This window comes from Chrysochloris asiatica, unplaced genomic scaffold (assembly GCF_000296735.1).
Source record: "Chrysochloris asiatica unplaced genomic scaffold, ChrAsi1.0 scaffold00020, whole genome shotgun sequence".
NCBI lineage: Eukaryota > Metazoa > Chordata > Mammalia > Afrosoricida > Chrysochloridae > Chrysochloris > Chrysochloris asiatica.
The window spans coordinates 16,624,871-16,640,143 of NW_006408538.1; the positions used below are offsets into that span (position 1 = coordinate 16,624,871).

The 15,273-nt window shown below is 49.5% G+C and overlaps 1 protein-coding gene across 1 annotated transcript; it reads left to right on the forward strand.

Moving 5' to 3' along the window:
- Nucleotides 1-11,837: 11,837 nt before the first annotated feature.
- Nucleotides 11,838-12,863, forward strand: DDIT4 (DNA-damage-inducible transcript 4). Its single transcript, XM_006835872.1, has 2 exons — nt 11,838-12,087; nt 12,369-12,863. Exons 1-2 carry the CDS (start codon nt 11,886-11,888, stop codon nt 12,860-12,862), a joined length of 696 nt encoding a protein of 231 aa, XP_006835935.1. The 5' UTR covers nt 11,838-11,885; the 3' UTR covers nt 12,863.
- The last annotated feature ends 2,410 nt before the right edge of the window (nt 12,864-15,273 follow it).

A 15,273-nucleotide genomic window follows, 5' to 3' on the forward strand; every position in this document is an offset into this window, starting at 1 on the left:
TCAGTACTGCCCACAGCGCAGCTCTGTGCCTCAGTTTCCCCACCCGTCACAGTGGAGTTATATAGGACAACTAGGTTACCACTGAAAACAACAAGGCCCAGAGGCTGAGGGACTTTTGGCCCGCCTCAGCAAGCCCAGGAAACCTGTCAAATCTGAATTGTCTTGTCTGCCTGCAGAAGGGTTAGGAAGAGCTTGGTGCTGATTTTGCAAGCCTATTGATACCCTTTTTTTCCAGTGTAAAACCCAAACCCAAACCCACTGCTGTTGAGTAGATTCTGACTCAGACCCATCCTTAGAAGAGAGTACAATTCTCCTATAGGGTTTCCAAAGCTGTAGTCTTTACAGGAACAGATTGCTACAGGTCCTTTCTCCTATGAAGCAGGCTGGTGGGTTCAAACCGCCAACCTTTTAAGGGGTAGCAGTCCAGCACTTTAAACACAGCACCACCAGGGTTCCTGCTTCCCAGAAGAGCTGCTTTTTCCTCTCCCCACCCCCCAGGCAGCAGTCCTCAGCAGACGCAGCAACTGTGCCAAGCGCTAAAGAAAAGCTCCCATAATAACCATGTGTGATAATAAAAAGATAAAGAGGCAAATAGGTATGTAGGTCAGCCTCAAAAATAGCCACCGCCCACTTAGGCTGGGCAACCATTTGTGCCAGGTGGGTACAAAGGCCTTTCTTCCTACCCCTCCCAAGTTGATCTTCCCTGTTCTTTTCAAGGCTGTCTGTCCCTCCCTGTACTAGCTGGAGCTGGCCTGGGCCAATTCTAGCAGGCAGCCCTACAGGGGCACCTCTCTGCCAAACAAATCCTGGGGTCAGAGAGCACGACGGCTTGGCCTCTCTGAAGCGGCTTCTTAGGTCTAAGCCAGGGTTCAGGGTGGTGATTCACAGGCACTCCCCCGCTCCCTCCCCTCATTAAGAGGCCTCCCCCACCACAACAGAGACCCCTTTGTTAACACAATGGAGTTGGAGGAAAAGTTAGAGCCTGAGGGTTGTGAGGGCCTCCACAATCTCCTCCCCCTCTCTCCAGCCCTCTGCAGAAAAGGCGACAAGCCCGCCGCCCTGCCCCCACCCAGCAGCCGAGCGACCAAAGCGCTGAGCTCAGCATCTCCGCAGCCCCAACCCAGACGGTGGGCGGAGCCAAGAATAGCCCCGCCCCGGCCCGGCCTCACTCTCACTTTACGCCCCCTCCCGTCCTCCTCTAGTGGCACGTTTCGCTAGTCACGTCCCCGCACCCCCCAGGGGGTCGGAGAAGACTGAGCCCCTCCCCTTCATCCCCCAGCCGCGGTCAGCTGCTCAGCATCTGTCACCTCCGAGGCCCGGCTCCCCTGAGAGCGCACCTCGACTGTAGGGGGAAGGGAGAGGATTGGGGTCTTCCCTTCCCCCATCCGGCCAGCTGCCTGCTGGTCACTGCAGACCGCAGGGAAAGTGGGTCCAGCTCTAACGTGCACCGGTTAACCGAGCAGAATGGGGTGTGTGTGTGTGCATTTCTCAGCCTTTGTTTTTGAAATACAAAAAGATTCACTGTGGCTTTTGGGTTCCTATGCCAAAGTCTGTCCCTTTGTGGATTACAAATGAGGGAGAGGAGGGGCCCCTTTTGGGCGCACACTTTCCAGGTTTGGCCTTCGCTGGGGAGACCAGTGCTCTCAGGGGCAGAGCACCTGGATGGGGAGATGGTATCAGAATCACTGTCACTCCTTGGACTGAGGGGGTCCAGTTAAAGGGAAACAATCGTGGACATCCTTCTGCCTTGCCATTGAGTCAGTCCTTCTAGGGCCTGCTCAAACTTTACAGAGGGAAAACCTGATCAGATAGAACAAGGGCCAGGGTGGAGGGAAAGTGTTCTGTCAACAAGGCCATAGTGACTCCAGGTGTAACCTAGTCTACACACCTACCCTAACGAGTACCCTTTTTCCTTCTTTGTCACTCAACTACAAATGTTGATTGATGGTCTGAAATCAAAGACATGAGCCTCTAGAGTCATTGGTTCCAGCCTCAGTTTTCTCATCTGTAATGTGGTGCTCTGGTAGTGGTAGTGTAGTGGTTATGAATTAGACTGTGAACTGCAAGGTCAGCAGTTCAAAACGACCAGCTGCTACACGGGAGAAAGAAGAGGCTTTCTGCCCCCATAAAGATTTACAGCCTCGGAAACCCTGTTCATGGTCGCTATGGGTCGGAACCGACTCGATGGCACATTAACAACAACAACAACAATGTGGTGCTGATGTCCTGCCCACACTACACAAATATTATTTTTACTGACCCAGTGTAAAAATCCTAATGGATATGGAAGTGTATATTAAATCAGAAAGAACTCCACAAAGGTCCAAGATTGTTGTGTTGTTGTTGTTAAATGTCGTGGAGATGGTTCTGATTCATAGCAACCCTGTATAGGGTTTCCGAGGAGGAGCTAGTGGGTTTGAACTGCCAACCTTGTGGTTTCCAGTCCAGTGCTTATCCTACAGTGCCCATCACCAGCCAGCCAAGGGATACCAGAGAAGGACCTAGATGCAAGTCTTTTTAACCTAGTGAGTTTCTCAAGCCTTTGGCTGCTAAGGCCATGGGGATAAAATGCTCTTCTGAGGGAGTTAGAGGATTGGAAGATAGATGAGGAAGCAGATCCAAGCCCTAGAAAACAAGGACTTCACAGTTCTCCCACCCTCTATATCAGTTTTGAAGTCCCCAAAGTGGGGCAGAGGGGCAGCTGGATGAGGTGCCCTCCTGACACAGACAGAGGAGTCCTGCCAGCCTGCCAGCAAGAAAGACCTCCTCTCTCCTGTGCACCTTAATTGATCCCTGCTGGCCCCAGTCCTGCTGTAGTGCTATAAGATAAGCACTGTACTGCTAACTGCAAGGTCAGCAGTTCAAACTCACCATTCACTCCTCAGAAACCTTAGAGTCATTATGAATCGGAACTGCCTCAACAGCACTAACAACAACAACAACAACAACAACAACATCCCAGCCCCTTGTAATACCCAGTGACTGGATAGACCCTCTTGGTCTTTCTTCTGGGGGTGGGGGAAACAAGCTCGTTCTGCTGATCAGGTAGGTGGTGGGCCTGACCAGAGACTGCTTCTGCTGTATCAGCTCCAGGTCATTGTTAGCATCTTCTTGTATCCACTCCACAACCAACTTGATCCACAACATTCCACCACCACCACCTTTGTTGGTCTTGGTTGCCACTGAGTGGGTGCTGATTCATGACAGATCCTATGTACAGCAAACCAAAATGTTGCCCAGTCCTGTACCATTTTTGATAGAAGGCAAAACCCTCCAAAGGCACAAACACTGAAATGTCTGGAAGGTCTGTATTTCAGGCCTGGCAGTGTGGGAAAAGCAACGCCATGGCATTTAGCCTTGTGGAGGCTGAAGGGGCTTTTGAGATCCTCTAGTTCTGATCCTCAAGGAGCTCTGATAGCGTAGTGCCAACCTCAAGGTCGGCAGTTCAAAACTACTAGCCGTTCCTCGGGAGAAAGATGAGGCTTTCTACTCCTGTAAAGATTTACCGCCTGTGCAAGGTCACTATGAGTCAGCACCGACTCCGCGGGCTCCTCCATGGGTACTTAACAACAACAACAGTTCTGACCCTCGGAATCCTGGTGTGGCGCCCTGGGTTAATGCACTGGACTGCAAAGTTGGTTTGAATAGCAAGGTCAGCAGTTCAAGCTCACAAGCTGCTCCTTGGAAACCCCAGACAGAGTTGCTATGGGTTGGAACCAACTTGACAGCACTTAACAACAGTTCTGAGTTTAAAATTGGGATCTGAAAATTCCAACACTACATGAAGTCACATGATAAATATTTTTATTAAGTTGGTTTATATGTACATATTTTTACCAAAAAAATGAAGTAATTTAACTAGTAATTTAAATGTCTGCTATTAAGAGTAACAAGGAGCTCTGGTAGCGTAGTGGTTACGAATCGGGCTGCGAACCTTAAGGTCAGCGGTTCGAAACTACCAGCCGCTCCGCGGGAGAAAGATGAGGCTTTCTACTCCCGTAAAGATTTACACCCTCGGAAACCCTGTACAGGGTCGCTATGGGTCGGAAACGACTCAACGGCACTTAACAACAACAACATTAAGAGTAACAAATATAAAATAGAATGCAAAATCTCCATTAGTTGTAAGAAAAATCACCCATTGCTGTCAAGTTGATTTCAACTCGTGGTGACTCTGTGTGTTACAGAGCAGAGCTGCTCTAGAGGATTTTCTTGGCTGTAATGCTGCAAAACTCTTATGGTGGTGAAACAGTTAAGGGTTTGCCTGCTAACAGAAAAGTTAGTTCTCTGAAGGCACCCAGCTGGGGATGGGGGCGGGAGGAAGCTGGGGAAGTTGGGCTGGAAGGGGAAGGGTGAGAGGGAGGGAACACCTGGTGCTCTGCTCCCCTAAAGGGTTCTGTCAAGTGACATCACTAGGAATCAGAATCCACTGAACAGGCACCCCCGAACCCAACACAACCATCTTTATGGAGCAGGTACCCAGGCCTTTCTTCTGCAGTACAGCTGGGAGGGTTTAAACTTCCAATCTTTGAGTCGGCTCTAACTCATAGCAACCCTGTATAGGGTTTCCGAGGAGAAGTTGGTCCATTGCTTATCCGACAGCACCATACCAAGACTCTTATCCTATAGTTGTTGCTGCTAAGAGCCTTTGAGTCAGTTCCAACTCATAGAGACCCTCCTTCCTGTATAGGGTTTCTGAGGAGTGGCTGGGGAGTTTGAACTGCCGACCTTGTGATTCAAACCAACCTTGTGGTCCAGGGTTTATCCTACAGTATCACACTAGTACTGTATCCTATAGTAGTTCTTTACAAATTGTTTGCTCCACACAAGGACCTAGTGTAATAAAAATACCAAACTTCAAAGACATGTGCTTCCTGGGGGGGCTGCTTCAGGCCTTAGGAGAGATCTAATGAGCTCTGGTAGCGTAGTGGTTACGACTCGGGCTGTGAACCGCAAGGTCAGCAGTTCGAAACTACCAGCTGCTCCGCGGGAGAAAGATGAGGCTTTCTACTCCCGTAAAGATTTACACCCTCGGAAACCCTGTACAGGGTCGCTATGAGTCGGTTCCGACTCCACGGCACATAACAACAACAACAACAACAACAATTCATTCTTAGTGGCTACATAAAGCCGAGCGCTAACTCGGGTCTGCTGTCTCTAGTTCCCTCATCCCACGGGTACCTGGACTTGCCTCACGACATCTGGAAGATTCAACCTAGCCTTATGGTGGTGAAACAGTTAAGAGCTTGCCTGCAACCAGAGACAAAGAGTTACTTAGCCTTTGCCCCACTTCATATTTTCTTGTCTCTTTTCTTCATAAGAGTCCAGAACTTAGGGTGGGAGAGGGACCCAGGGAAGTTGGCAGACAGCTGGCCTTGAGCAGACAGGATTCCTTCCTGGGGGACAGCAGGGTGGGTTAGTGAGACAAGTAAAAAGAGATAAGGGAAAGGCAGATCTTCTAGCCATTTCGGTCAGCAGGACCCAAGCTTGGCTGGCTCACCTGGAATGATTCACGTGACCACTTAGACTTTGGGGAAAGCACCCAGGGATGAGCTTCTTGAAGTCTGGGAGGTCATCTGTGTCTTTCACTACCAGAGAATACATGCAGTTCCCTCAGAATCCTAAAACTATCTCCTAGTCGTTGTCTTGGGTGGTTTATTAAACCAGCTCTTTGTGAGGTTCCCATTGCCCCCTGCTCTGTCTTCAAGAAAAAATGACTTCTTGTGAAACCTAGAACCCTAGCAACTGGCTGTCTGTGAGCCCACCTTATCACATTATCCCCTGTAGGCCCTGTCTCCAGACATACCCTGAGAACATGGCCCTTTGATTGGCTGGGGAGTCCATGAAGCATTCATTCCAGGCCCTATCTTTCTTTCAGGAGGTCACCTGATGTCCAGACTAAAGATGAGCATCAGAATCGCCTGGAGAGCTTTTGTACAAAACAGCTTCCTGGATCCTGTCCCCCAGACCTACCGAATCAGAAGGGAGGATAAGAAGCTTATATCCTGAGATCACTGTAATTATCAATCAGGTTTGAGAACCTTTGGATGATGGAGAGACTGCTGGACTCAGTTTCCTCATTTATAGAATGGCATTATATTCATTCTTCAAGGCATAAGCAGATAAAAAGTTAAAAGCCTCTGAATGGTTGTAAAGTATGTTGTAGTATTAGAATTCCCATTTCAAAGAGCAGCTTCATTTGCAAATAGCCTCCCCATTGAGTTTTCTACCTTAACACCAGTTGTTAATGTGTGCCCTGGAGTCATTCCTGTGGAGGGTTTCCAGGAACTGCCGGTGGGTTTGAACTGTTTACCTTTCAGATACCAGCCTAGTGTTTAGCCTATAATGCAGCAGCAGATCAGAATCCTACATAAAACACTGGGCTATCAACAGTTTTTACAAATCTAGTAAAAACCAGGTGCATTTATAATTTTTCTCTTTTGACCAAGCTGCTTGTTGGTATTTCAGATTTAAAAAGTCACAGAAGTCTTGGGAACATTTTTGCTAGTTTCAGTGTCCCCACCTCCCTGACCTATTGGATCTTCCTGCAGTTTTCAATGATACGCAGCGGCAGCCCAGGCAGAATAGTGTAGGCAAGCTGTCTGGCCTTCAGAGATTCCCATCCTGAATGCCCGGGTTCTTAGAATCACACCCCTAACCCAAGGTCTGGCTTAACTCCCCAAACCTGACAAGGGCAACTCCCCAGACCGAGGCTCTGGGAACGGATGCACAGGGAGATGGAGGGGTGAATGCTCATTGACTAAACTGCAGGTTTTTGAGGGTCCCATAGGAGCAAGAATTAGAGAAGAGACCACAGAGACTGTGGAGTGGGGGGTCTACTCACTAACTCAGGGATGTGAGTCATCTGGGACTTGATGCTAGCCCACTCTGTGTTTGGAGTTCAGCTCTACCAGGGTTGCCTTAACGCAGATTTGATGATGTACTTTACAGTCTTTGTAATTTGTGTTCCATGAAACTCCACTCTCTAGAAGACAAATATAAATACACAGAGTCTAGTGGAACTGGTGCCCTCTGGAGATGTACAAAGAGGCAGCTCTGCACCCCACCAACATAGCAATAAACATAACCAATGACTTAGTATTTTTAGGGAAGTTACTGGTGGGTATGGGGTGATGTTTTGGTGGTAATGGGTCGGAACCGACTCGACGGCACTTAACAACAACAACATACCTTATGAAGAACTGAAGAACGTAGTAAATACCATTGACTTACTCAAAAATGGCTAATTTTATGGTATGTGAATTTCACCTCAATAATTTTTTTTTTTTTAAGTATTTTGAGGTACTGGAAAAGAAAGGGTTCCTACAACAATTGCCCTGCTGCACAGCACCACCTCTCTCCTAGCTGGAGTTGCTGACCAGATCCCAGAAGGAAGAAGTGGGTTGCCTTAGAAGCACTGGCTATATGCATGATGCAATTTCTGTAATGTTGTCAAACCACGTATGTACAAGGCAGTGTAATATGTGTAAGGCATTGTGAGGTTTGCTTCTATAAAGTCTTAAGCCACATATGACCAAGTCACATACAATGTAATTTATAGATTTGAATTTAAAAATAGAAGCATGAAAAAGTGTGAGAGATGTCATAAACAACCTTCCTAGATTCGCTTGACACCTACACTACGTGATTTTTTTTAAATGTAGTAAAAAGTTGTATGTCTGGTCATTTGAATGGGGTGATTTTCTTCATCGCTTAGTTAAAAATACCTGACTTTAGATAGAAGACAATGTATAAGGAGTCATAGGAATATTTGTATGTTGAAGGACTTTAATTCCACATTTTAAAAAAGTTTCAATGTTAACTAAAAAAAAAAGTTGTGTCTCTATAAGGTGGTCTTGAGACATCAGGTCAGTTCCAAACAACCCCCTTAAGATGCAATACTGGGCAAACATTTTCCACCTTGAAGAAAAAATTTAACACACTAAATATGTTATCACTTAACCTTTAATGCATGAGACCACGGTTAGGAGTTTGTATATAAACACTAGACTTCTGTGCATTCATTGAAAGAGGACAGAGACAAGAGATTCCTTCCTAGACTCTGAGACTAAGACTGGGACAGTGCCCTCAGAACCCATCCACAGGGAAACTTCATCAAATTAGAAATGTGGTTCAAGTCTTACTCCTCAGACCACTTGTAAAAGGTTAGCTTGAAGTCTAAAGTTTGGGACAGTAACCATTGAACTAGCATTGTAACTGTTAATCCTTGTTGAATGTCTTGTGAACCTGGCTGTGACTACTTTACAGTAAACTAAATGAGTGTAAACATGATAAACGTAAGCATTTCTTTATTCATGTTTTTTAAATAGGCATTTCTTTATTCATGTTTTTTTAAATAGGCATTTCTTTATTCATGTTTAAGCTCACAGGGCAGCCCTTCTCCCAGACAAAAGTTGAGGAAGGGAAGGCATTTGGCAGCACTGGATGGAAAGGGAATAAAAAAGAAATATCTAGGACCTCTGAAGGTCTATCCAAGGACCCACCAGATCCTGGGTATCCAGGTGCAGCTCTGTGCAATTCTGGGAAAAACCACTTTCTTGTTTCATCCACCATTCATTTATCCATTCGTTCATTTGAGGAACATTCACTAAATCTCTGCTAGGTACTTGGCACAGTGCTGGCAACTGGAAGTTACTCATAGTCCAGTGGGAAAACAATGATTAATAACAGAGATATGTACAGGGTGTAGGGATGCCCTGAGGACGGCCACTGAGGGATGAAGGTTTTGGGGTAGGGGTTGTACTTGGAGAAGGCTTTTTGGAGGAAAGGATGCCAGAGCTGGGTCTCCATGGTTGCTGGTGTGGGCATGCCCGGGCAAGCCTTATGGATCTGCTTGTGGGGCATGTCAAGCCTTGGCCCTAGGGGAGCAGAAGAGGAGGAAGAAGAAGGCAGTAAATGCTAGATTCTCCAGCACTCTCAAGAGGCCTGGCTAGCCACTTCCAAGGAAGGTCACATTGTGCCCCCAGCCCAGGCACAGTTTTGTGGGTTGTGTCCAATCAAGGTTGCTTCTGTTCAAGGAGGGGGTATGAGGTGGTAACAGAGTTTTCCCAGTCCTGACTCCATGAAGGAAGCCCCAGCCAGGTGGAAGGGATTCTGTCCTCCACCTCACAGGATGAAATTGGCCTACATGTTGTCCCTGGTTACTCAAAGGTGTTAATAATGTAGAACCTCGCTTCTGACCTCAAAGGCTCAGCTGGTGGACCCCAGTGACATGGAGCCTCTCCCCACTCTTTCATGGGAGTATGACAAGAATATCAGGAGGGCAGAGCCCATGTCTCCACCAGTTCCTTGCAGGAGGTTGGTTGTGTCCAACTCCCTCTAAATCTGGGAAATATTTCCAGAGCTAGGACTTGGGTCCTTTTTTCTACACTTAAAAAAAAACAAAAACCTGTTAGAAAATACAGTGAGACGATAACATTAAGGGTTTCTTTCTAAAAGAAACAAAATTACCTAGAGTCCATTAACATAGCCCTTTCCACTCAGAAGATGCTGTTTTACTAACAAAGAGATATTGCCAAAGGTGCTTTTAGCACCCAGCTGGCCTGCTGTACACTTAGCCATGGTGTTTATGGAATAATTCCTAATCAACTGGTCTGTCTAAACTGGCTCTGGATTATTTTGCTTGTCAATATTCTATTTTTCTTAGATCAATGTAGGATATTCTTCTGAAAACAAATAGAGACAGAAGAAAGCTGAAAAGTAAAAAACCGTTAAGTCTGTCTCACTGCTGGTTTAGGTGTCCCCAATGTCCCAGGCTAGTCATCTCTCCTGGACCACAGGTCAAAACCAATAAATGCATTCCCAACATTTTTTGTCCCACCTCTGAAAGGTTAGATTTCACCTAGCCTGGTGCCTTGAAAAGTCCCAGCTACCTAAGAGACTGTCTCCTAATTTGAGCCCCTTAATTTTTTTTTTTTATCTATAAATTTGTCCCGTGTGGTGGCTCTTCCATTTGTCAAATGAGGGTGGGGTGCAGGGTTTTTTATTCTGGTTCTTTTCGGTTTTAGGTTCTAAATCTTGGTTTGCCTACAAGACCCGTGGGGTCAGTCTTTCCTTTTTTTTTTTTAAGAGGGTGGAGTGATGAGGATGTTAGTGGTCTGACCGCCAGCAATTGTAATCAGTCACGCGAGAGCTAGCCCAGAATAGGTGAGGCTCGCCGATCTTATCTGGTTAGGCCCCTACCCACCCTGGGGGCAGGAGTGGCTGATGTAAGTTTAGTTCCTTCTTCCATCAGGGTCCCGAGTAATAGATTCCTAAACCTTTAAGGGAATAAAAGTCGATCGCAAACGAACCTCCTCCCACCCTCAGCAACCACCGTCCGCCCCCGATCACCGCGGCCAGGTCCGATTTCCTGTGGCCAAGTCTGAATGACGAAACAAGAGATGGCCATTACACTTGGGCTTGTCTGCAGATCTAGGTCCACGGTCCTGATGCAACTCTCTGGGTCTTTTACACAAAGCTATGAGGAGGGGCGAGCGCTAGGACCTGACGGACGCCCAGGCTCTAGACGGTCTAGGGCTGGAAAGGGAGAGCTTTGCGGCCCCGGGTAGTTCAGGCCAACCTCTGGGCAGTGGAACGGTTTGACGTAGGGTTCCGTTCATAGCCCTAAGATCTGGCGCTATGAACCCAGGCCTGGCCAACATCCCTCTAAAAACCAGAGGCTTAACAAGTAAAACAAGCGCTCAGGGGCAATCTCTAAATGTGCGCCCCTAACCCGCAGGTCTATTTGATGAGCTGGCCTAGTGTGGCTGGCGCCCCGTTGTATTTATGAACGGGGGGAAGTGCGCCCCCCCAGCCCCCACCTCGCTACATCTTTGGTAACCATGCTCCACAACCCCTCTTCATTGAAACAGGGAGTGGGAGAGTGTAAGATTGGGGGGCCAGGTCCTTAAGGGAGTCAGGGACCCAGGAATTAACTAATCCCCTGGGGCTGTAGAGTTAACAGGTGGGCGGGCAGGTGGGGCCTCAGGGTAGGGGTGCACGGGGCCCCTCCCTCGTGCTCGGAGCTGCCGGGTCTTTGTCCGCCATCCCCCATATCCAGATCCTTCAAAAGCCCAGCTTGGCGTGCGTGCGCGAGGACCAGCCCAGTTAACGTCCGTTTCTCGCGCCCGTATCCCCAGGGCATCCACCCGTACGCCCAGGTGTGTTCGCAGTTCGCAAGCTCTCAGACGCTGGGGGCAACCGTTTTCCTTCCTACCCCTGATGCTTCCTTGCCTCTCCACTTCGCGCGGTCACGGGCTACCCCCTCCCCAAGCAACGCGACCCTATAATAAACAAGTCTTTCCTTGATCCTCCCCTGCCGCGAGCGCCCTCGGGGACCTCGGCAGCTGCAGCCGCAGCAGATCCCTTCCAGAAAGGGGGCGTGGTCACTGATCGTTCGGGGGCCAGTGGGGGCGGGGCCATGCCGCTGTCACCGGGCAGGAGAGAACGTTGCGAACGTGCGCCTCGAGCCCATTGGGCGAGTTGGGCCACACTCCCGGGCCTGGATTGGGCTGCGGCGCAGAAGGGGTGTGGTCTGTCCGCGCTAGTCCTTATAGGCCTGTCGGCGCTGGTGCTAGGGATTACTGTGGGCCAAGGGGGAGGAGCGGGAGGGTTGAAGGTACAAGTCTGGGCTGCGTTCGGGGGTTGGCAAGTCTTCACGCACCCATTCTAGCGGCAGCCGCACTTGCCAGAAGCTCTCGCTGACCGCACTAGCTGGTGAGTGCTGATTCTGTGTGCCCAGCGGGCGCCTCAGCGGTGCTGGACATAGAGCTCGCGGTTTGGTCCAGCCGGGACTGACGTCCGGTCTGTGTGCCCCTCTTGTTTTACAGCGTCTCTTGTGCTCCCGCACCCTGAACTCATCCGCAGACATTCTGGCGTCCACCATGCCTAGCCTTTGGGATCGCTTCTCGTCATCGTCTTTCTCTTCGTCCTCGTCCTTGTCTCAGACTCCCACCTCAGATCGACCGCAGCGCTCAGCCTGGGGATCGGCGGCCCGAGAGGAGGGGCTCGGACGCTGCGCAAGCCTCGAGAGCTCGGACTGCGAGTCCCTGGATAGCAGCAACAGTGGCTTCGGGACGGAGGAAGGTGAGCCGCGATCCCGGAGCCCGATGCGTTTCGAGGGACCGGGGAGGTGAAGAAGCGACGCGTAGGAAGGGGTTCCAGCCACCTTAGCGTCTCGTCTTATCAGGACAGATTGCCCGAGGCCTGAGGTGGGGGTGGGGGTTGAATATGGGTCCGAACCCACTGGGACGGAAACTGAGGCATGGAGTGGGAATGAGCGCTGGTTTCTTAGGGAAGCCGCGCCTCCCCCGCCTGAAGTCTGAATTGCTAACGCTCCTCCTTCCCTTGTGTGCTCTCCCTTCCAGATTCGGCGTATCTGGATGGAGTGTCCCTGCCCGACTTCGAGCTGCTCAGCGACCCAGAGGACGAGCACCTGTGTGCCAACCTGATGCAGCTGCTGCATGAGAGCCTCGCCCAGGCGCGCTTGGGCTCGCGGCGGCCGGCGCGCCTGCTGATGCCCAGCCAGCTGGTGAGCCAGGTGGGCAAGGAACTCCTGCGCCTGGCCTACAGCGAGCCGTGCGGCCTGCGGGGGGCACTGCTGGACGTCTGCGTGGAGCAGGGCAAGAGCTGCCACAGCGTGGGCCAGCTGGCCCTCGACCCCAGCCTGGTGCCCACCTTCCAGCTGACCCTCGTGCTGCGCCTGGACTCTCGCCTCTGGCCCAAGATCCAGGGGCTGTTCAGCTCTGCCAACTCTTCCTTCGTCCCTGGCTTCAGCCAGTCCTTGACGCTGAGCACCGGCTTCCGGGTCATCAAGAAGAAGCTGTACAGCTCGGAGCAGCTGCTCATTGAAGAGTGTTGAATCCACGGCAGAGACAGTGGAACTTTTGGGGGTGGACATTGGGCAGGCAGGAATTGGGACTGCCACACCTGTCCTTAGATAACTGAGGGAACAGTGTTTCCTAAGAAGCTCATTGAGGTGTGTGCAGGTGGCTCCCCTCTGAGGCACTCTCTCCTTCAGTACTGTAGCATGAAACAAAGGCTTAGAGGCCAGCCAGGCTCTGGCCGGATGTGTAGCATGTATCGTATTATTTTTATTATTACTGACAGTTAAGACAACAGTGGTGTAACAGGGCTAGGGAGAGCAGCTGGGCTGCTGTGGCCTCTGCAAAGGGTGGGGCGTGTGCTCATGGTAACCAGCCCTGGTGGGAGGGGGGAGGCCATCAAGTGTGGTTTGTGTGTATCATGGTCTGAAGGGACCAAGTGTGTTTATTCATTGGTTTCATATCTTTTTTTTTTTTTTTTTTTCTGATTGGAGCTTCACTACTGACCTGTCACTAGGCAGCTATCTTACAGACGCATGAATGTAAGAGTAGAAAGAGATGAGTGTTAGGATCACTTGGGATCTTTGACACTTGAAAAAAATTATACCTGGAGCTGCATTCAGCCCATCCCCACTATGTACTGAGGAGTTGAATTTGGAGGTGGTGATGGGGCTGAGTGGGGGTAGGGGCTGGACCCCCCCCCCTTCCCAAGGAGTGCCATCTAGGTCTTCTATCTAGAACTGTTTACATGAAGATACTCGCTGTTCATGAATACACTTGATGTTCAAGTATTAAGACCTATGCAATATTTTTTACTTTTCTAATAAAAAAATACAGATTTTTAAAACAGTGTGTTGAGCCTCTGTTGGATGCCCTGAAAAGAAAGCAGGGGAAGGGGGAGTGAATGCTGGGGAAAAGCAGGTTTCACCTGACACTGGGTCCACATCCTTCTCTACTCCTTTTTGGCACTGCCTGCCAACCTGGAAAGGAAGGTATGTGGACTGTACCATCTGTGCCAAGAGCCCTTCCTCCCTCAGTTCTGCACTGGCTGAGGCTGCCAGGAGAAAGCATTGGAAGGTGAGTCAGACCTCCCGCTGAGCCAGAGCCTCTGTAAGGAGAGCTCACCTGGCTGCCCTGGCTCAGACAGCAAGGCCGCCGAGCCCAACGTCCTTATAGGTGCTGAACATCGCATACAACTGGGAGAGATTTTTATTTTTTTCTGTGAAACAAGTCATGGTTCTCTTTTTCTGCAGTCATGAAAATTGCAAAATTATTTCAGGATATAAAACAAGAGGTGAGAGACCAAAAGTACCAAGAAAGATGACTTACTGTCTGCTTTTCAGTAGAGCTCTGAGATGGGTGTGACATGCCACCCTGAGGAGGTTTGGCCAGACCCAGGCCAGACCCAACACTAGGAAGGCATAGAGAAAAAATAAAGACACAAGTGGTGAGGGTGGCAAGAGGGAGCCTGTGGAGCACAGCCCTGTCCTAAAAACATCCTGGGAAACCCGGACTCTGTGCTCCCTGGGCCTCAATTTCCTTATCAGTGCAGTGGGGGCTGGGCTAGATGAAGGCCCAGGCTCTTCCCACTTCTGTGAGCAGTTGGGAGTAGGTCCTCCCACAACAGCCAGGCTTTGGAGAGTTGTTAGCTCCCTTGTTTCTTTTCCTGGTCCTCAACAGACCTTGTTTGCCCAGCAAGACTAAAACAGTGGTTCTTCCACTTGAGTGTGTTGTCAAATCACTTGGGGTTCTGGTTAAAACACAGATCCCTGTGGGGATTCTGATTAAGTGAATCTGAGGCCAAACCAAACAACAAAACAGTTGCTGTTGATTCCAACTCATGAGACCCCATGTGTTACAGAGTAGAAGTGTAGGGTTTGCAAAGCTGTGACCTTTCAGAAGCAGATCACCAGACTTTTCTCCCAAGGTGCCTATGTATGGTGTGGGTGTGGCAGGGGCTTGTAATGTTTTCTAAATGAGTAAACCTAGGCCCAAGTCCTTAAATGACCATCTCTGATCATGGGCTATGCTTGACAACTAACAAGTCAGGGTGAGAGTGGAGAGTTAAGCAGTCTTGGCATTTGAGTGATGCTCAGGGGGCATCGTCCCAAGAGTTGAGATATGTGCCAATGATCATTGCTGTTCTTCCTTGGCTCCCCAAAAGGAACATGGCAAATATCTGTGTCTGTCCCCAGAGTAGAGATCTTGGTGGTGTTGGGAGGAATGCATTGGATGGCATCGATTTCTCGCCAAGTCAAGGATCAGCAGAGCACACTCAGTTCTTTTCCTTAGATAAAATAAGACTGAGGACAAATAAGGCTTGGGTTACCAAGAACCTCAGCTGAGATGTCCTCTTTTGAAGCTAGACTAACTTTCTTCAGCCTCACAAAGCCTGAACACTTCCCCAAGTAGGACAGAAAGGTCCCTGGAGAGAGCTCTTGTAGCTCAG

Coding starts and splice junctions, on each gene's coding strand:
- DDIT4 (XM_006835872.1), top strand. CDS start 11,886: ATGCCTAGCCTTTGGGATCGCTTCTCGTCATCGTCTTTCTCTTCGTCC. Junction 12,088..12,368: donor TGGCTTCGGGACGGAGGAAG/GTGAGCCGCGAT, acceptor TCTCCCTTCCAG/ATTCGGCGTATCTGGATGGA.